At 45.2% G+C, this 22852-nt stretch overlaps 1 protein-coding gene across 1 annotated transcript in view; it reads left to right on the top strand.

The window, feature by feature from the left end:
- POLR1H (RNA polymerase I subunit H) overlaps positions 1 to 22483 on the top strand; it is a 308557-nt gene extending 286074 nt beyond the window's left edge. The window contains exon 5 of the mRNA XM_085639860.1: positions 22078 to 22483. Within this exon, the coding sequence (XP_085495986.1) occupies positions 22078 to 22102 (25 nt within the window). The 3' untranslated portion in view covers positions 22103 to 22483. The remainder of the gene's footprint in view (positions 1 to 22077) is intronic.
- Positions 22484 to 22852: the final 369 nt, after the last annotated feature.

Raw genomic sequence — 22852 nt, 5'->3', positions numbered from 1 at the left:
AGTTTAAATTTGAGTAGACTGTCATATGTACTGAAGCGTCTCTTTTCCAGATATAAGCAAACGTCTCTGTATTCCCTTGCAAGTCCACGTGGGCAGTCTGTCGATCATTCTATATCACTGGTGGTCATTTTCAGCTCTGTTGGCTCCCATGACTCCATCCATGAGCCTGGCGTCTTCCACTTCTCCGCACCTCTGCTAGTTTCTTGTTGGGACGGGAATGTACCAGCATGTTTAACAGGCATGCCCCTAAGGGTATGGGTAATCAGGTATCTTGAATTTTATTTTATTGCCGGAGTCCCCCTAACTTAGAGTGAACTTTTGTAAACTTGTATTAGCTTCTTTGCACAGTTAGTTAAAACCATTGTGATATAAATGCCTCCAAAACACATTTACATCCTTGGTAGCAGGGCCAAACTGGCCATCACATTTAAAAATCATTGTTCAGACAAGGCAGTCTTGCACAGTGGCCTTAACTGCGGATAAAAAAGTTAAAATCAGAGATAAAATAAACATCGTGACTTAGTGTAGTAAGAGAACACTAGGGCGTACTATTGTGGAAATCGGAAATAATTTCCATCAGCATAAGCTGTAGCCATCTTGTTTGTGGCATCCATTTTGTTAGCTATGTAATTCTTCCGTCTTCACTGTTGATACTCCTTCTGTACTGAGCTGAAGCAATGTATGTGCTAAGAAAAGGCCTGTAGCTGCTAGAATGCACCTGGCTAAAGATATAACTGTCAACTGTGTTTTGCAACTCTAAGCAGTTCTGTCACCCTTCCACTTTGCTGACTAAGTGATTACCCATCTGCCCATGTCTGGCTGTAACTATTCCTGTGTATGCTTGTACCTTATATTTGTAACTACATGCTTACTCTGCAACAAACTCTGTATATACGCGCCATGGTCTGTGTATTCCATGTACTACCTCAGGCAGCACTTGAGAGTGCTGTGTGGACGTAGTCCCACTCATGAGTGATTAATAAACTTGTTATTTGAATTCCAGCTTCAGTGCCAATCTCTATTTTGTTGGTCTACGGACCCGTTGACAGAGAAGGGTGACCCCTGCACCGGTGTGCTCATTAAAAAGCACATTTCCACAGTTTGGGGCCCGAACGTGGGGCCTCATCGGAAACGCGCCCGTCCAAAGGAGAAGTCTTGACGGAAGAGTGGAATTTTGCTGAGGAGACGTCCTGCATGAGGAGACCCTTGTCTTTGCAGCCAAAGTGATTTTTCCGGTTTTCTCAATTTGACCCTCCAGGTGTTGGCCGGTCCTGACTGAGGTATCCTTTGGCGTTATTTTTCCAGTGACCATTAGGTCGACCAAGAGATTGGCAGTTGGAGGTTGGAGACTCTTGTTTGGTAAGGTCGCTGAAGCGGCACTCTTGTTTGCTTGGCCAAGATTCTGGTTTTGTTTGCTTGATTTATTTTTTGCAAAAAAATAAAGGCAGGTAATGTGGAGATTTTTCTCTACTTTTGAATATTTTGAAAAGTAATATTTTACAAAAACTTGGTAGCATGCATGTTTCCAGCACACTCCGTAGGCTGTGTTGCTGTCTTGGTGGTACCAAAATGGATTTAGAAAGAAGTCCGCCTGCTCCCCTAGACTTGCTGTACTTTGACCGTTGATGAAAAAGCCACTATTAGATCCACTGCACTCAAAGAAGCTCACTGGACTACTTCTGCCCCAGACCTTGTAGCGATGATTCAGCAGTGGAAGGATTTAGAGCAGTTATATTTTGCAGAGAAGTTTACTTGGGAAGTAATACTTCGCTTTAGGAACGTTTCTACAAATTTAGAGCCCACTGATATCAATTCTGATTATAAACAATTAAATGATGGAACTTTCCTTTTTTCAAATATACCTGATTTTATTAGGCGAGTGGTTAAATTAAGACATGATGCACTACGTTTAAAAGCAGAGCAAAAATCAGCTAGTAAAGTTAAAACTGCACAAAAAGTTCAGACCCCAGTGCAAAAAGAAGACGTTTTGGGGACAGACAATGACCCTAGTGATACTGTGGTTACTGTGAAACCGATGTGTGAAGCTGCGCCTCTATATGTTCCTCCGAAGGGTGCGGGAACAAATTACGATAAAACTTCCTGTGATGCAAAGGGATATTTTGTCTATAATTGGGTCTCTACTCCTTGGAGTAGAGCAGATGTTATGGCTCTTAATGCTGCTTTGCCCGATCAGCGGAAAAATCCTGCCGCTTTCTATGAGGAAGTGGAAGGAGCCATTAGCTCCTGCACTATGACCTTGCCAGATGTCGATATGTTTTTGGACTTATTTTGCCCCCTGATATGTGGAGAACAATTCGGAAAATAGATGATAATGTAGCATATGGTGATACTTGGGTGCATTTAGAAGAAATAGATGCGGCTAGGGAATATGCGCAGAACCCACAACAGGAGATATTAGATCTTCCCAAAGCTATTGTGACTAAGTTGAAAACTCTCATACCCCCTAAGAAAATAGATTGGACTAAATTATTGGACTAAGTTAGCGTCTTATAAACAGAATGTGGATGAGTCAGTTTCTGATTTCTTTACACGATTTGAAGAGACATTCCATGACTTTAGTGGCCAGTCCTTGACAGCTGACACGGGTGAGCATCTGCTCGTCGACAAATTTGTCGCCAACATGTTGCCAGAAATAGCTAGTCGCCTGAAGGCCAGCGAGAGTTCACGGACTTTGTCTTCCCCAGTTTCCCTTTTGACTATGGCCCAGTATTATGAGCGTCCAGAATTGGAAGCAAAAGACATAGAGGATAAAAAGGTTAAGGATTTAAAGGCAAAAGTTATGTTGGCTCAAGTATATGGTCAACCATTCAGAGGTGGTGGAAGAGGCGTACGTGCAGTATATACACCTGGTGTACCCCCTTTCTCTCAGTCAACTTTGTCTTCTGATCAGTGTGCTTATTGTAAAGAGGTTGGACATTGGCGTTCCGAGTGCCCCCTTTTGCGAGGTCAGCAGTATCAGCGGGGTAGAGGAAGTATGAGAGGACGCACAGGGAATTCAGGACAAAGGGGAGGAATAGGAACTCGTCCCAGGTTTGAGGCAGTTGAACACGGACCAAATTATTCTAATACCTTTGATAGACAAAATCAATACCAAATGTCTGATTATTCGGCCACTGGTCTTGCGGATTCTGATTATGCATAGGAATGCCTAGGACGGGGTAAGGAACTGAATGAGGTCCCAGAAGATCAGAAAGGTCCTTATGTTCATGCAAATGTTTGGGGCTCTACTGATCGGTTTCTGGTTGATACAGGAGCTACTCGTAGTGCTCTGTCTAAAAAATTGGTTCCTAGGGCTCCCCTGTCTGGCGCAATGATAACATCGATAGGATTCAATGAGACATCTACATCTAGCCCACTGCCATAGCCACTTGCATTTAGACTTGATAAATTCACTGCAGCTTGTCCATTTTTGCTTTCCCCGAACACTCCGGATAACATTGTGGGTATCGATTTGCTCAAATATTTTCGTGCTACAATACCTTGTTCTCCAGAAAGTGTGCGTGTTATCCTAAATGATAACTATCCAATGGTTGAAAGGTCTTGTCTCATTAAAGAAGATATCGCTTTGGCATTGTTACCTAGTACTTTATGTGCTACATCAGATACCGATGTGGGACAAATGGTTATTCCACCAGTGCATATTCAAGTGAAGGAAGGTGTTTCATTGCCTCGATTTCCCCAATATAAAATCTCTCGGGAAGGCAAAAAAGCATTGACGCACATTGTTCAGGATTACATCAAGGTGTGGGTTGTGGAAGAAGTCCCTTATAACATTTGTAATAACCCTATCCTTCCTATTTTGAAAAGATACACTGACACTAAAATTTACAGATTCATTATTGATTTACGAGAGGTTAATAAAATGGTAGTGCCTCAATACCCGGTAGTCTCTGACATCACAACACTTCTTACTATGGTTCCTCCTACTGCCACTACATTTAGTGTCATAGATTTGAAAAATGCATTTTTCTCAATACCTATTCACCCTGACAGCCGTTATTTGTTCGGCTTCACTTTGAATAATAGATCATTCAGATTCTGTAGAGCTCCACAAGGGTATACAGAGAGTCCTAGCATTCAAAGTCAGGCATTGAAAAGACAGCTTGATTCTTTTCCTGTACCGAAAGAGGTGGCTCTTATTCAATATATCAATGACATCTTGTTGGCTGCCGATACTCCTGACCAGTGTAAAGAAGGAACACTGTCGTTATTATCATTCCTTGCCTCTCATCATCACAAAGTCTCTCGTAAGAAATTGCAATTTTGTAGACAGCAGGGTACCTATTTAGGTCACCTCCTGTCTAAGGAGGGACGTGCACTTACACCAGACCGCATTCAGACCATTTTAGATACTCCTGTGCCCTGCATTCAGAAGGATGTTTGTGCATTGATTGGCCTTACTTCTTTTTGTAGACAGTGGATCCCTAACTTCTCGTACATTATTAAACCCTTGTTGGCCCTTTTGACTAAAGACACCCCGATGCCTCTCCCGTGGACTACTGAATGCCAGAATGCTTTTCAACAGCTACGTCAAGCTCTTTGTTCTGCACCTGTATTAGGAACTCCAGACTACACTAAGACTTTCACACTCTATGTACACGAGAGGGAAGGTTGAGCCCTCTCGGTTTTAACACAGATACACGGTGATAAACAACGTCCTTGTGCATATTATTCAGCTGTCCTTGATCCAGATGCTCGCGCGCTGCCTGGTTGTTTTTGAGCGGTAGCGGCCGCAGTTGTGTCCATATGTCAGAGTGAGGGAATAGTCTTGTCACATAGATTGTTTGTACCTCATTCAGTTGATGCCTTGCTAAATCAAACAAAGACACAGCACCTGACTAGTGCCCACTTGACAGGATATGAATTGACACTTTTGGCCCCTCATATCACATTGAAAATATGTTTGACTCTGAATCCTGCTACATTGTTGCCACTTCCAGCAACCCAGTCTCAGTCACAAGAGATACATGATTGTATATCCCTTACTAAAGAACACACAAAGGGTCGTGTTGACCTACAAGATGCGCCTCTTTCGAGTGTTGATGGGGAATTGTAGGTTGATGGATCCTGCCTGAAATTGCCTGATGGCACTACATCTGCAGCTTATGCAATTACAACACTTCAGACAGTAGTTGAGACAGCTCGTATCCCACAGAAGTCGGCTCAAGCAGCCGAATTGATAGCACTGACAAGAGCATGTGAGCTTGGTACAGAGTTGCTTGTTAACATTTACACTGATAGCCAATACACCTTCGGTGTGGCTCATAACTTCGGGCTGCTTTGGAAAGAAAGAGACTTTCTCACTTCACATGGGTCACAAATAGTGCATGGGGAATTAGTACATAATTTCCTTACTGCCTTGACCTATCCTAAGAAAGTGGCGGTTGTTAAATGTAGCGCACACAAGAAAGTGACGTTAAAATAGGAGCAGGCAATGCCTTTGCAGATTGCACAGTTCGGGAGACCGCAATGCAGCGAAGTACGACATCTATGTATGTAGTTAAATCGAAGGCTGAACGTTGGCATGATGCCAGGCAAGAGGTGTTGGACATGCAACAATCTGCCTCTGTTGATGAATTAGACCAATGGTCTAAGGAGGGAGCATTGGATGATGAGGGCTTTTGGAGGAATTAAGAAATTACAAAATGGAAGTTACCCACAGCCTATTTACACCCTATAATTCACATGGCACATGGGCCGGCACATGTTGGAGCATCCTCAATAGCAAAGCAACTTATGCAAGTTTGGGTGCATCCAGAGATTGTCGGATGGCTAAGAAAATAGTCTAGTCCTGTCTGATCTGTCTCCAGTATAATCCTGGAAAGGGAACACGAACTCCCAACAGGAGGGTTTGCAATACCTACTGCACCTTTTGAGGTCCTGCAAGTGGATTACATCCAGCTTGAGCGCTGTAACAACCTGAAGTATGTCTTGGTAATGGTTTGTGCCTTTAGTAAATGGGTGGAGGCATATGCTATGAAAGATAATACAGCTCTTACGACAGCAAAGGTGCTCCTAAATAAGTTTTTTCCACGATTCGGCATTTGTCGAATTGTGTGGAGTGACAATGGACCCCATTTTATTGGGCAAGTTGTTGAGTATCTCATGAACGGATTGGCAATCAAGCAGAAGTTTCATGCTGCTTTTCACCCACAATCAGCAGGACTAGTGGAACGTTACAACTCCACTCTGAAACTAAAATTGGCCAAGATACCGGCTTCCACATCTATGAAATGGCCCGATGCATTGCCCTTAGCATTGCTATCCATTAGATCGATACCACATACACAATCTGGCCTCACACCGTATGAGGCGGTTTTTGGAAGGCCAATGAATATTTGGGGGGTTCCTAAGGCACCCTCTATACATGATGTACCCTATGTATTGATGAATGACTATTTGTCTCAGTCGACTGACAGTTTGTCTTCTATTTATCAACCGGTTCGGGAGACTCTTCCAGACAGGTCGCAAGGTGAGGGCCACTGCTTGCGCCCTGGTGACTATGTGGTCGTAAAGTCCTTCCAGAGAACCAGCTCCCTAGCACCGAGGTGGCGAGGACCGGAGCAAGTACTGCTGGCTACCAAGACTGCAGTTCGAGTGACGAACCGGAAGAACTGCGTCGACGCGACACACTGTCAAAGTGCTCCAAGACCTAGTGAGCCCAGCTGCGTTGGCAGATCACCGCGATATCCTGGTCGCCAAAAAAGGACAAGCAATTTCACCTGAAGGATCTGAGGAGGTCTTCCCAGACCACACGATTCCTGGTACATCTCGATATCAGCAGCGACCCAGGAAGAAAGACACTTCGTTGCTGAAAAAGACTGTTTGAGCCACTGTCCTGGGTGGTTAAAGACTAACTTCAAAGGGGCGTAGTCTTTTAGTGACTATTCGTCTCAATGTTAGTGAAGAAATCAACACCTGCCCAGGACCTTAGGGCACCATCTGTTTTGTTTGTCGATGAAATGAATATGCCTAAGGAGAAGAAACCAACTGCTGCAAGAGTTTGTAACAAAAGAACAAAAATTGCTACTGGACTTACTTTGACTGTTGTTATTGTTGCCATAATAACATGGATTGTGGAGGAAGCAGCTCCTGTCCGAAATCTGCTGACTGCTACTAATCCTGTCCCCATTGAACATCATTACTTTACTCTTCATTATCATGAGCAGAAGCACAGAATGTCCTACCTCAATAACACTTTCATTCAGATGTTGCACCATACACAAAATAGCCACTGAAATCCACCGGGATTCAGGGACATGGACTTTGACTAGATGGCTATGCACCCTAACTAGCACAAAATCTTCTTGGGGAATTTACTTTCCAGTGCAAAACTTATTTTGTGCTGAAAAGTACCCTAAAAATTAGCGCAGAGCAAAGCACTGCTTTGCGGTACTTAGCACCAAGGGGGCGTTACATGGGCGGTACATGGACATTCCCATATGTATGGGGCTGGAAGTTATTGTCCGCTCTATGTATAATTTTTGCGATTCTTTTCACTTGTTGCCTATGCATTCAATGTGGCCCAATGCTTTGTTCCTTATTCGTTTCTACTTGCACCTCATGTATACCAACTAAACAAAATGTCAAGAATGTAAATACCCGACTAGCAAGTGATCAAGAAATTAGTGAATTAATGCAAATTGACGTTAGTGATATTTTTTGTATTCCTTCGAAAACATAGGAAGATGTCTTCAGCTGATGCTAAAAAGGGTCGTCTGTGGAAATCGGAAATAATTTCCGTTCGCATAAGCTGAAGCCATCTTGTTTGTGGCATCCATTTTGTTAGCTATGTAATTCTTCCATCTTCACTGTTGCTTGCCTTTCTATTCTGCTTGAGTCATCAGCTTTAGTTAACTCCTTCTGTACTGAGCCAAAGCAATGTATGTACTAAGAAAAGGCCTGTAACTGCTAGAATGCACCTGGCTAAAGATATAACTGTCAACTGTGTTTTGCAACTGTAAGCAGTTCTGTTCCCCATCCCACTTTGCTGACTAAGTGATTACCCATCTGCCCATGTCTGGCTGTAACTATTCCTGTGTATGCTTGTACCTTCTATTTGTAACTACATGCTTACTCTGCAACAAACTTTGTATATAAGCACCATGGTCTACGTGTATTCCATGTACTACCTCAGGCTGCACTTGAGAGTGATGTGTAGACGTAGTCACACTCATGAGTGATTAATAAACTTGTTATTTGAATTCCAGCTTTAGTGCCAATCTCTATTTTGTTGGTCTACGGACCCGTGGACAGCGAAGGGTGACCCCTGCACCGGTGTGCTCATTAAAAAGCACATTTCAACACTATAAAATAGTCAGTAATGAGTTTTTGAGGAGCAGGGACCAGATTGGGAGAGGCGATATGAGGAAAAAGTAGGTCTTCCAAGATTCTCATGTATTTTCCAGACCTTGCGAGCGTTTGAGTGTTTGTTCGTGCGAAACAAAGTGTAGATACCTACAGGCATGTGTAAATGCCCCTTTTTGGTATAATGGCTTCAGGAGAACTCTTCTGGGGACATCTAAGATAAGACAGCAGCACAAGTGATGGAGACATGATTTGAACCTTTAATTGCACAGTCTACAGGCCCCTTCCTCTCCACGTGGGGCCATCGGTTAAAATCAATGGTTCGCAGGCCTAAAAGGTGCATAATCATAATATTCCTGTGGGCCAACGTGTTTAAGCTGTCAGTAAGGTATGGTTGCGGTAACCCTAGGAGATATGATTCATTCAAAGCAAGTAAAATGGTAGTCAAGTTTAGTGCCCAAAAGTCTATCTGGTAGGAAATTTGTCTTGCCTGCTTGTTTATGGCCCTTTTCCAGACTGCGTAGGGAATAGTGTCTGCTTTTAACACTGAGTCATCAATTTGTAGGTATCTTATGGCCTTTACAAGTTGTCGATTCCATGGTTTCCCGGGACTGGTGAAGGTTTCTTTTAGGCGAGCTTTAAGGGTGTTGTTTCCGGCTTTTAGTAACCTTATGTAGTACTTCAAGGTGTCTGCTTCGCATGAAAGAGATTGTCTTGTGAGGCCTAGCTCACGTCGTAATCTTGCCCTGTGTGTATATTTCGGGAATCAAAACATTTGTTTGTAGATTGTGTTCTGAGCGTGGTCAAAACTGGCCATACATTCGTCGGGAAAGGCCTGATGCCCATAACTTAGGGTGGGAAGCAGGGTGGCTTTAATCCACTTCAGTATGGGTTCGGCTGAAGGACTGCTCAGGGTCTGAGACGCGTCAGGCTGTATGTTATTGTTCCGGCTCTCTTTTTTGGGGCGGCTAGATGGACTGATGATCTAGAGGCCTTACTAAACCATACCCCCAGGTAGTTATACTTTGGTGTCTATTTGATCTTGTGGACCTGATACTCCATGTCAGAAATGTGTTTCTTTGGCAGCGGCCAAAGATCAGTACCATGGTCTTGTCCTGATTGATTTTGAGGGTATTAGCTTTATTATATACATCGAGCTTGCTCAGGGCGAGTTGGGGGCCTGATTTAGCCTGATCTATTATGACGATATCGTCAGCATATTGTAGAATGTGCAATTTCAATTTTGCGTGACCCAGTTGGGGCGGATGCAGGCTGCTGTGCTCCAGGAATCTCCCAAGGTCGGTGGTGTAAAGATTGAACAGAAGGGGTGCGAGAACGTACCCTTGCTTTAGGCCGTCTGAAGTGGGAATTTTTGCAGAGACAGTCGTGGGGCCTGTTCTGACTCGCACCTATGTGTTCTTCTGCAAGGAGATGAGGGCTCAGAGCAGATCCTCTGGTATCCCCCATGCGTCTAATTTCAGCCAGGGAGTGTTGCGAGACACTTTACGAAGGCAGCACTATAATCTATGAAGCAGCAACAGAGGCGAAGCCGACTTTCTTGGTCTGGTTGGTGGCTCAGAATAGCTAGGCCGGTGATGTTATCAACTGTGGAGGCAGAAGCATGGAACCCAGTTTGGAAGTATGATAAGATGTTATTTTCCGCAACCCATTCTTCTAATGACTTGAGAAGACACCGAGCATAAACCTTAGCTCAAGATCTAATAAGTCTATGAGTTGGTAATTGGCAGGAAGGGTGGGATCTCTTTTTTTAAGAATTGGGCATAAAATCGAGACTCTCCATGAATCTGGTATGTGGGATGTAATGAATGCGTGGTTGTACAGGGGGGATAACAGCTTGGCACAATCATCCGGCGCACATTTGAATATGGTGGATGGAAGGCTGTTAGGCCCAGGGGCACTGTCATTTTTCATAGTTTTCAAAAGCCTGCAGACCTGTGCAGGAGTGGTCCGCTTGCGGATATCCATCGACATGTTATCAAATGACTGCCTATTTTTGACATCAGTGGAGCCTAGACTTTCGCAGCAGTGCTGTTGAGTGACATGCCGTGACAAGGCCAGTTCATACACTGCATTCCCCCTACTCTTGTTGGAGGAGCGAAGTTTATTAATGTGGTTCCTGAAGTGTCCGATTTTTTTCTTTTAGCAATCCATGTATTTTTAGCCAATCTTTCTCTTTTTGTTTCTTAGCTTCCCATATTGTTTTTTTAAATAGTTTACGTAAGGAGGCCATATTTTTGGCGGTGAGCACTGTAGCATTGAGTTTATGCAAGCGCATGGCCCTCCTTAAGGCTCTTCATGCGTTAACTGTAACCGCGTTGAGAGTCCACCGTAAGGGAGGCCTGGTGTATCTATCGTGGGCTCTAGGCCCCATTAAGGGGTCTCTTAATTTGGTTATTGTGGTATCCCACCTGTGATGGTAGACAGTGGGGTGGTATTGAGTGCAATTTAGGGTTATTTCCTTAAGCCAGTTGCCCACCTTAGCGGCACCGGAAGAGTCCCATTTAATTCTTCTGATTAAAGTATAGAATTCAGTACCCGTTGAGTGCCCCACTTCTATAACCTTGGCAGCAACAGGAACTTGTATGTCCATTATTGCAGTCAGGAGGTTATGGTCACTTGCTGTGCAAGTGGGAATCTCCAGTTTGACTAATTGGCTTGCCAGGGATCTTAATAAAAAGGTGTAATCTATAGTTGAAAGATTCTAAAATGTTGCGGGGAGATGTACGCTGGGATCTTGAGACAGTATAATTTGCTTTGCAGAGCATAAATTGCAGATGAATAGAAGAGTGTTCATAGCTTCTTGCTCTTTAGTTTTGGTGGCTAAGTGATCATTGGATCCCAAGTCCCTGATGTTAAAGTCACCTAGTAATAGGACTTCAGCAGAAGCAAACTCAAGTAGGAGATCTTCCAGGTGCTTAATCAAAAGAGCTGTTGCGGATAGCTTTGATGTATTAGTTGTGTTATGATAGCAATTGATTAAGAGAAGAGGGAAGTCCATTGTTTGGGTTGAGAGTCCTGAGATTAGTAAAATTTGCCCAGCCGGAAAATTTTGGTAAAGGGGAGTGGCCGTGATCTTACAAGAATGTTTAATGAAAATGGAAAGACCCCCAGGAAAGGTCAGCCGAAAAGATTAGGCCAGGATGCCGATTGAACAAGTTTATAGTAGCTGTAGAGAACTGATGGAGATAGTGAACCAAGTCTCTTGTAAGCAGATGTCACTTTTGCTCAAATAGTCCACTGCGCATTTGGATGAAAGTGTTGATACGTTCCAGGAAGAAATGGTCAGTTTAGGGTCTGACAACTTAGATGGACCGTGAGGGGGGATTGGAAGAATCCTGCTAGGAGTAGGACTCTGACCGGTCTCCATGAGCGAACCCATGGCAGCTCTGACTATTATGGAGGACAGTGGTGTTTGATTTGCATCTCACCATTGTTGTATGAAATTTTGATGGAATTGTCAGTCTTTGAAGTGCCTGGCAGCCAATCGTGGGTTGCACCCGGCGTCCCTTCGAGAACGCTTATATGAGACCTCACTAAGTATTCCTGGAGGAAAACATACAGGTATTTTTTTGAGGGGGAAACCAGAGTTCGATGGATGCCCCAGTCTTCGAAAGACCTGGCTTCCCCGAGAATAGAGTCCCTAAAAATTTCTCGTGACCGTCTTGTAACGGTTGCTTCCAAAGCCCCCTTGCCCAGTATTAGGGTGAACTTTACTGCTGTGAAGTCAGAGGGGGTTATCCCCATGAGGTCCAGGACGTGCTTGAATAGACGTAGAAGATTATTCATGTTGAGAATACCGTGTGGGCCCTTATGGGCATAGTGCAGAATAAAAACAAGTTCTATGTGATTGCCTTGCTGAGTCTGCCCTCCAAAGTCATGAAAGTCGAGCAGAGGGTTCTTAAAGTGAAGAGATGTGACATCAAGTGGAAAGTGATTCTCCTCCAACTGTCTTTGCCTATCCGTGGCCTGTAGCATTTGAGGCTGTTTGGGCAGTGACATTTGTAGTTGATGGGCCCAAAGGACTTTAGTCAAGTCACCTATTGGCTGTGGCAAGGAAGGGCCTGGCAGGCCTCTGGCTGTTTTGACATGTGGAGCAGCAGTGTTATTACTTGCATTTCCCTTACACTTGTTGGGACTTCTCCGTGTATTTGAGACACCCCTTAGAGACTGTATGATGGTGTCTTGAGGGACTGAGCTTTGAAATTGTGGGGGTACCCCAATAAATTGAGTGGGCAAGGTACCGGGCTTGGCAATGGTAGAATACAATTCTGGGGCACTGGGGTTGATGGCGTTCGCCTTGGGAACTTCCAGAGTGATTGTCAAAAGGTTGTCGATGGGAACGTTGTTGTCAGTGAGAACCTCCTTGAAGTTGGAGGTTTCGGTGTTTAGTTTTGAGACCTGACTAGAAATAGGAAATTGAATTGCCCCCCTCTCTTCTGGGGCTGGCTTAGTGAACACCCCTACCACCACAACCCCAGATCTCCGTTTTGCGAGACGTTGTTTTTTAGTTTGTTTTTTTTAGTTTGTTTTTATCTCTTCTAGAGGTTGATGATTTTATTGGGAGGTGGGTGGGCGATTGGGTGACATTTGGAGGAGCTGGGTCAACATATCCGAGTAACGCTGATGAAGTCGAAATGGCCATTGGGCTGTGAGTACTAAGTGGCGTAAATCTGGCTTTTGGGTCACTAGAACTAATGCCTGTTGTCTGAAAACCGGAGGAGGCCGACTTTGAGTCCTGGTTCCCAAGGGAGAGAGGTGGTTCCTCTGGGAGATGGCGATATGTCATTAATTACGGATCGCGATGACTGTTTAGAGGGGGACCCAATTTAAAAATTTTTGGTGATTTTGCCACAACCGTGAGTGTGGGACTTCACGCTGTCCAGAAGTGAGTGCAGAATTTCTGAGAGGGATGAAAATTTGTTAATTAGTGGAGAGCAAAAACATGTGTTAATGCCATCTGAAAGCCTAATATTCCTTTTGATTGAACTTAGCCTGGAGCCCAGATCGCCTAAGGTTGAGGCCAAAGTTTGAATTAAGTCAATCTGAAGGTCCATTTTCTGTGATTGCCATAATAAGGTTGTGGCAATAGTCTTGTTTTACATGTAGAGACGTCAGTGAGATCGAAAAAGGACTCATGGGCCCCGGTGCTATAAATGAATCATTGTCTAATTGTGCTGTACTAAGAGAGTTATGGTGGGTATCTGTTTTGAGGCCCGGTGTTTGGGCTACCGAGGCCTCAATTTGAGCTTCTAGAGAGGCTAGGAACTGGTCGGATAGATGTTTAGGTTCAAAGGGGCTTTCGTACGAGGGCCACTTTTATGGTGTCAGCTCAATTTGATGAACGCCTGGATTATAGGGTGAAGTGGACTCAAGTGGGGTGTGGGCTACTACAGGATCACCCCTGCATTCATGGAGATTTGAGGTGGCAGACGGACTGCTATCTTGGACTTGAGCTTGAAAGTTGACTGAAGTAAGTATTATAGAGTCTGAAACAGTGGGTTCTCCAGAGCTGGGGGAGTGAGCTCTGGGTGTGTCAAGGGCAGTGACCAGGGTCATAGTGTAACCTCCGTGAGATAGCCTAGGCTAATGAAGAAATTCCAGAGATACCTGGTACTTAGGTGAGCAGGATCGGGGGTCTGCAGGGAGCGATCCAGCGATGGGTATGGGACTGGTGGTGCAAGTCTGTGCGTAGGCCTGCGCTTCTGGCCCAGGTTGCAGGAGAGCAGCAGGAGGAGGTAGTCAGATCTGAGTCTGAGATTGGGAGGAAACCTTGCTTAGAAATTCACTGATCCGCGCTTGTGGCAGTTGACCTCCCGGTAAAGATGGATCTTGCTGCTGCTGTTGGGGCTGCCCGGGCGGATCCGGTATGGTGTTGGATTGGAGAGTGGTACTTTTTCTCCGGGGAAGTTTCCTTATTTGTATTGCAGCGTGTCCTTCCATGTGCCGTCCAGCTTTGAGGGCATGTTGAGGATTTCTGCTTGCTCACTTGCAATATATAGCGGGCTTCTCTACTGCTTTGGCAGCTTGGGCCACTTCACTGCGCAGGTACGGGACCTCTGAGTGCCCCTGAAAGCTCGCAAAAGCCAGAACGGCCGTGGCCAATCGCAGTGCTTAGATGATCCAATGACACATTGCATAAAACATTGAGCGCCAACGGTTTGGCGGTATTTGGGGGAGAATTGAGATTGAGGTCAAACGCACTGAGTTCACCAACAGTCCCCCATGCAGCATGTGAGCCCTCCTGTGTTGCCCCCTGTGTTGCTCTGATTGTAGGAGGAGGTGTGTGTGGAGTTTGTGGACCCCCTGAAGAAAAAAATAATCAAGAGGGGTGGGAGGTAAATCTAGGCAAAGAGGGGTACAGAAGTGCTGGCGGGGGCGTGGCAGCCCTTACTGATCGTGCAAGCCACACTGACCTGATGCAGCAGTAACCTAGTCTCCCCCTGTGCCCCCTCGTTTAAGCGTGACCGCTCACTTGCCTCTCTCAACTCAACTCCCACAACGAGCCGTGGGCTGCACACTATCACCGTCACTTCCGCTGTCTCAAAGCTGTCATGAAGCGAGGGAGAGCCGATGGAGACTGGCAGTCTGTGAACGTGTAAAGGGAAAGGGCGCAGGGACAAGCGGGGCACGCAGGGAGGACCACAGGCTGCACCAAACCTAGTCGGGTCGCCTCCGCGGTTCCCGCCGAGGGCTCTCTCTTATCGGCCGCCTGCTAATGGCAACCACGCTTGCAGAGGCCTTCCTTACCACCGTATGAAATGTGCCGTGCTGGTGGTGGATGTGCTGTGCTACCCCGCCCTCTGGGCAAACGATGGTACGGGGGGGTGGGGCGGCTGATGCTGATGTCGGACCCTGGAGTGAAAAAACGGATGCAGATGTGAGTATGGATCATAACTTAGAGAGTGTTCAGAGCCTTAGTCTGTTCCGTATAATGCAAGGTCCAGGACCTCGTCTGTGGCCTGAAGGAGTGGCCAAGTGTGCCCTCATATTAGGCCATAACCAATTGTTCTTTTCCTCTGTACATCACAGAACACGTTGGTGGCAGCATACTGTTTTGTGGAAAAAAGCCTTTTCTGTGTGTAAATGAGAGCATATCTCCCGACCCTTGTATAAAGTTCGCTGTTATATGAAACTTAGAACCTTATGCTGACTTCTGTCTGTATGTTGAATGTGCGCATGATGTGTATTGTGTGTCCAGTAAATGTATAGTAGCAGGACTCTGTGTTGTCTGAATTTTGAGGCCAGTACAATCCATTGTGGAAGCCCCTGTTTAAGCATGGGACAAGAGAGGGTGAGGACTGCTTTCAGTATGTATGCATACACTACTTCTGTAGTGAAATCCTAGCCAAAAGGCATCAGAATGCTGTACGGTCAATCAATCAATCAATCATTTGTAGAGCGCACTACATACCCGCGAGGCTCTCAAGACGCTGGGGGGGCGCTACTGGTTGAACAGCCAGGTCTTGAGTAGCCTCCTGAAGGTCAGCAGGTCTTGGGTCTGTCGTAGGCTCAGTGGGTGGGTGTTCCAGGTCTTGGCGGCGAGGTGGGAGAAGGATCTTCCGCCGGTGGTTGTTCTACGGATGCGAGGGACGGTGGCTGGGGATGTAGAAAGAGAGACGTCCATTGAGGTAGGCTGGGCCGGTCTTGTGGAGTGCCTTGTGTGCGTGTATGAGGAGCTTGAAGGTTATCCTCTTGTTGATGGGGAGCCAGTGCAGGTTTCTCAGGTGGGGGGTGATGTGGCTGTGGCGTGGTACGTCGAGGATCAGTCATGCAGAGGCGTTTTGGATGCGTTGCAGACGTTTGATGAGCTTGTGTCAAAGTCAAGCATAAAGTCAGAGTGCTAGCAGAGGTAGCTGAGTTGTAGATGATTAATTCTTTGTGATGTTATCTTCTTTAAAGAGGTAAATCTTTAACATCTTCCTAAATTGGAGCACCATTGGAGCACTCCTGATTAATATTGGAATTTCGTTCCAGATCATGGGTGCATATATGAAAAAGGCCTGCTGCCTTGTGTTTTTCTTTTTTTAAAACTTGTTAGTCTTCAGTCTGATGGTGTCTCAGCTGCAGGCACGTCAAGAACCACCAGAGATAGAGTGCTAGTCTGAAAGATAATGGGACTGCTGGTCATGATGGGTTTGCGAATAATGCAGCTAGTTTTAAAGCTGGTGCATGCCAGCAAAGGGAGCTAATGGAGTTCCTTCAGGATGGGGTGATGTGATTACATTTATTCAGGCCAGTTAATGAGACGAGCTGCGGTGTGTTGGTGCCCTTAAGCAGGTCCTCTGTTGACTTGAGCTTCAGGTAGGCACTGTACATCCAGGTTTGGATGATGTGCAGGCAGCTTTGAGGCATTGGATGTCTGAAGCAGTTAAGACTTAATTAGAGTTGTATATAATCAGCATGTTGGTGATTTGTTTGCTGTAATCAGTCAGTAGGGCACTAAGTGGCACCATGTAAAGGTTGAAGATGACCTACGTTATGGAATCCTGGGGTACTTCGCAGTTGATACATAGAGGGCACATGTGAACAAACTGGTGTCCGTTGAAAAGTTAGGACACCAATATTGAATACATTACTGTGGCTGGAGGTTGAGCGCAGACCCAGACACTGAAATGAGGAGGATGGAAGCAGGACTCTTAAATAAATTCTATGAAAACCTTGGTAGCCAATGACTGCTGATCAGTTCTTTGTGAGCACTGCCATTTAGTAGATTTCAGGAGTAAGGTTTAGGGCTGCAGTTTCTGTTGTTGGAGTTCCTCCACCTGTCAGACATTACCCAGGCCACCTTTCAAATTCTTTTGTATTACTGCCACTCACTCTTCCTGGGTGCCCCAGCATATGTCCTCACCAATTTCACGTGAATAAGAATTCTGCTGCTCTCCCATTGATCTCCTTCTGCCACTCAATTCAGGTTACACTAAGTATTGCAATGATTGATATTTTTTAATCTGGGTCTGACTTTTCGTGCCTTTCATTCCTGGAACCCTATTTATCTGGAAAACAATTTCACCTATCCCATGATTTTCAATCTTCAGACAAAAGGCACACAAATTTTGAACGCAATGCGCAACAAATCAAACGTTCACCCCAAGTCAAGAGATCTCGGTCAAATCTATTGTCCTTTTGCTCACCATGCCACTCCAGTTTAGACCCAGCCTTATGCAAATCAGTCTTGACCCTGCTCCTCATGGGAACAGTCCAGCCCAAACTGCCAAGCCAGGTCCGCCCTGGACCAGCACAAGCATCCTGGAACAGGATTTGGGGTATCATACCTCATTAGCCAGTCTAGCTTGAATCCAGTGGCACAGTGAGCCTGGGACCCACGTCTGGGCATACCCAACGCACTTAGGGTGCCACAAGGGGGAGAGCTCTTAGTTTGTTGTGTTCTTTTTCTGCTGGACACTGGGACTGGAGGTGGCAGCCATGGATAACCATACTAAGGACTCTGACTACAGTTGCCCCAGAACCAGTGGGGCTCTCCCCTGGTCCAGGGAAGCTGGTCCAATTATATTCCATACGGATTACTAGGGGGAAGAACTGGCCTTCTGTGCCATGGAAGAGTCATGCCAGAGGAGAAGGAGCACAAATGCTGGTGCACTAATCCAGTGGAACCAGCTCCCTGCAGAGTTTGCCACCTTGGAGGCAAGGAGGCCTGAGGAAATTCCTCCAGGTAGCAAGGGCTTGCCACCAGGAGCAGAATGAGGCCAAAACCATGTAGAACGGCCAGCGTGGTCTGAAATATGGGCAGGAGACGAAGTCGACCGTAACCGATTTCCCTCACCTCCCTGGCCGGCCCGGAGTGCGTGGAGCTACGCCACCTGAACACGTCAAACCTGGTATGATGCGTGCATTGGGACCTTCCCCAGAGCGAAGAGGGCCTGTTAATTCCAACCCCCAGGATGGATTTAATTTCCAGGGTACTGGGACCCCCAACTCTGAACCCCACCATCGCAAGAAGGCTGGATGCGCCGTTTCATTCCTCGTGAGTGAGGGCAGGAGTCCAGGACCCTAGCCCCAGGCCCAGGCCCCACAGGAGGAGAAGTGACCCCCAAGTAGTGGTGGGCCTGCTCCGCTACCCTTGCCAGTTTCTGAAGGGAGCGGTCAGCCACCACTGAGGCAGAGCCCTGCCTTCAGGAGCAGGCAGTGGAAAGAGAGCTGCCGGCTACTGTGGTCGCACGTGGAAGTGTGGGCCACCCGTAAACCATTGGGGCAGCCAGGGGGTGGGAGTCATGGGCTGCCTCCAATGATTGTAGGTGCTGTGGGTGCCTGGATGGGACCGGCCACCCACAGAAAAGGAAAAATCAAAAAGTACACACCATGCGGCGCGACATAGTTGCCACTTCAAAACTCACCAGCTCCCGAGGGAGCACCCTATAATGCCCTGCAGTGTCCTTGCAACCAAATGTTTTAGCAAACGTGTTGGCCCCCACCAGTGTGCCAAAGAGAGCACAAGGGGGCTGCAGAGGGTAATCAGCTTCCCCAACGAGCTTTTACAGAAAGTACTGAGCCTTGTAGGGTCTCTACATGTATGTTCTCTACAGCTGGGAATGCAGGGCCATCTAGGGGCCAAATGTATGGCTGTATAATTTCTGTGGCCTAAAAGCTGTTAAAAAAAACACATAGGCACATGGTACATTTTGAATTTTGTTTTGAAAGATCGTTGTCAAAGGGCTTGAAATGCTTTTTTTTTTTTTTAAGGTTCATATTGCGCGAACTAGACCCGAGACATCTGGTGTCAGAGCGCTTTACATGAGCACCAGTTTTGTTACAGGTGGACACATTCATTTTGTTAGGCACTGGGAGATTAAGTGATGTGCCCAGAATCAAAGGATGTTGAGCATCCCTGCCGAGACTCAAACCCGGTTCCCCAGCTTCGAGGTCGACCGCTCTAGCCGTTCGGCTACATCCTCCCACTTTATTGTAAAGTGTTCTTCATGGCAGTTTGGCAATGCTTTCTTTCAAAGTATTATGCACCAGGAAAAAACTAAAGACCTTGCTGTTTCCCTTAAACCACTAAGTTGACTTCATTCTCACCACAGCACAAGACCTCGGGTTGCCATGCGCTATACGAATCCTTAATCTAATCTAATCATGAGATTAGCCCAATGCTTTATTCAAAGATGTCAATGAAAACATTTATTTGAAGAGGTGTTAATGCTGATAGTAATTCTTATTCCTCAGAGGCTGCGATGTTTATTACAGATGACACAAGCACGTTATTGCAATGCCTGGATAATTAAAAGTGTACAAGGAGACGTCATGCTTTATTCCTGGTTATGTGGGCATATGATTGCAATGCGTGACTATTCTTAACAAGTGCGGTGGAATTATCGTTACCGAAGTCAGTGATGGAATGAAGTATTAGCATGTGATTTCAATTTTGAAAGGGGACAACATTGAACCAATGCAAACGGACACTCCTATATATGGGTAAATGCTGTACTGTATATGACAGGGGTGTACTGTGATTTGAGGTGTCAAATTTAATGTTGCCAAATAGATTTCCACCAACCTTATGTATATTTATAAATTACTGTGTAGTATTGGATAGTGGGTGTATAATAAATGTACTTTTACTTTCCTATAGAAAAAGCACAAACTGTACAATTATTTATTGAGTGTTATTATTTCATGCCAGCTAATGGTGATCACCAGCCCAGACCACATTCCTTGACTAGGCCTTGGACTACTCTGCTCCGCTACCCTGAGCGTCAAGCACTACAATAGGGGTGTTTGGTTCCCAGTGCAGGGCGACTTTGGACTAGGGGTGGGCGGAATTTGCGTAATCGCGTTACGCAAATCTCCGCGAAATGGTAAAAAATCTCCGCGAACACGCAGAAATTTCGCGAACACGCGGAATTGCTTGTTCGCGATACTTTTTTCTTGTTCGCGTTCGCTGTTTGCGTGCTCGGGGTGAAATATCTCGCGAACACGCATATCGAGAACGCGAACAAGCAAAAATTTCGCGAAGTCGCGGAACGCAGATTTTTGGGCAATTTCGCGTTCTCCGCGGAACGCGAAATTACCCAAATTCCGCAAATTCCGCGAGCGGAACGGAATTTACCGCCCAGGCCTACTTTGGACCCGTTACTTGCGCAGGCCACACAACTAATGGCCTGTTCCCCCACATAACACAACTGATATACATTTGACTACTGCCAGAACTGTTAGGGGTTGTTAGCTGTTTAAGATAATTGAGTAACCACAATGATTTTGTTTTAAATTAATATTGAAAAGGTTTCAATTGTGAGACTGTGAAATAAATATTATTGAGGCCTCAGAAAGGAGCATTGGTCTTCTGTTATGTGTACTTTGTTAAACATGTAACCCCTTTTCCTCTCCACCTCTCGTCTATCTGCATATCTTAAACCTTATCTTTTCCTCTTCAGCACCCTCTTCTCACTCTCCTGAATGCATCTTCTTAACTACACCACCCCCCAAACATACACTTTACTCTCTCAAATGGAAGTACTTTATTTTCTGTTACTTTCTCCTTGGGAATATTTTCACAACTGTGTACCCCTTTCACACACATGTACACAGAATTTCAGTTGCAACTGGAATATGTGACCATTGCTCTGTGTGCTGTGCAGAAAGGCGCAGTGTGGAAACTCGCACACTCTTCAGCCTCCGCTTCAGAGCTCTCAACTGCTTACTTCAAAGAAAGCAGTAAACATGAATAATACAACTCACAGAAAAAGCACAGAAACACAACAAGATGGAAATAGCTAACACTCTTAGGAAATGCAAGTCTAAGTAAACATGTGAAATAGAATCATGAACTAAATCGCTGAAGTGCATTACCTTATAGCATTTAACGTTCATTGTTCGGAAATCAATCTGTGTTTTTAGCATTAATGTTAGGACATGAATATAGAGCCCGACAAAGACCCGGTTCAGTTTCTGTTTTAATGCCATTTGACAGAGGCAGATCCTCAGAACTACTCAACCACAAACATATAGCATGCTACAGCATCTGTCTTTAAAATCAAAACCTGTCCAGAATGGGGATAAAACAATCTAGAACCAATGAATCTAAATAAATCAGACCTTAATAAGTACCAAGTATGTGCACCATATTCTAGACATGCATATTTCTAGCATTTAATGTTTTTTGATTTTTTCTGGTATTAGACAAATCAGGACATTATGCGCACATATTTCTCACTTTGCGCTTGATGACCTCAAAAGCTGAGGATATTTGGATCTACAACTTTTGAATCCACCTTGCAGGAGACAAATACAGCAGTTCCACTTCTAAAGGAGCCACCGACCTAAAGCCACGTCCTGACGTCTCTCAGTGGTAGGAGGTCAGCACAGTATACCTAGTATAAGTTTAGCATTAACACTTATCTTCACAAAGAACAAGGTGCCATATCTCACTTATTGCGCTCGCATCCTATCCTGTAATGAATGTTAAAGGGTGACATCTATGCCGGTAAATGATGTATGGCCTCATGCAGGGATACGTCATCAGTGGATATCAGCAGATTCCCATGACACTGAAGGGCATTAGAACGGCAAGCTCTGCGTTGTATGCCACTTTACAAACATTTGATTTACTCCTGACTTCCTGACAGAGTGGCGCAGCCCCACAGTCCTAAAGCAGAAATCACCCCAGCTGCACTGTGAAGCGCGCCGCTCATAACTTGTAGCGTGGTTTGAAAATCGGAATAAAAATACCTAGCAAGTGCATTATTAGCAATAGTCTTACTTCTGTCTTCACAGGTTCCAAGAGAAGGAGGATTCCTGACGAAACCAGATGAGAGACATATCTGAATGTTCTCGCCCCTACCTCCTTGCATTACCTGCCAAACGCTGAACTGGGAGACAACTTTGCAAGGTCTCGGGCCGAGATTTCGAATATCTCCGCGTTCATCGCGACTAGATATTGTGACTGTTTTCTACGATTGGCAGTGTTTGTTAAACACTCATATTGGCTACTTTTGAATGTATGTGAATCCAAAATGATAAAAGGAAAGAAACACTCTTCAATGTTTTAAAAGATTAAAAAGAATGAGGAAAAAGAGAAAATTTCTGCTAAAGTTCTTATTTCCTTTGTGAATATATGTTTTAAGGGATTTGAAATTAAGTTTATGCAGTTGTATTTCTAAACATAAAGTGTGCAATTTCATTACAAAATCTGGTATCTTCCTTTTCTGTGTATTTTAAAGCTGTTTCGAATTGGATATTTGATTAACTGGCCATCCCACAGTTTAGAAACGGGTCGCTGGAGGAATTCTCTCACTGAATTAGCTCTTGGTCTGTACTTCTCTAAGCGACCTTTATACAGTTACAGTCACATACACATTCACATCAGGCTTTAAGTAGATGCAACAGAGAAGAGAAAAACACATTTAAACGTTTAAGAGAAACATTTGTGGCTGAAGCCTTACACTAAGTGGTACCCAGAATCTGTGCGTATCGCTGACCTCTTATGCTGTGAAAGACCTGCAAATCCAGGAAGTTCGGAGGAGCGAGTCTCCTCTCATGTCCAGTATAC

Source organism: Triturus cristatus, chromosome 12 (genome assembly GCF_964204655.1).
Source record: "Triturus cristatus chromosome 12, aTriCri1.1, whole genome shotgun sequence".
Classification (NCBI taxonomy): domain Eukaryota; kingdom Metazoa; phylum Chordata; class Amphibia; order Caudata; family Salamandridae; genus Triturus; species Triturus cristatus.
Note: the sequence above shows the minus strand (reverse complement) of the source record. Positions and strands in the feature narration are given on the sequence as shown.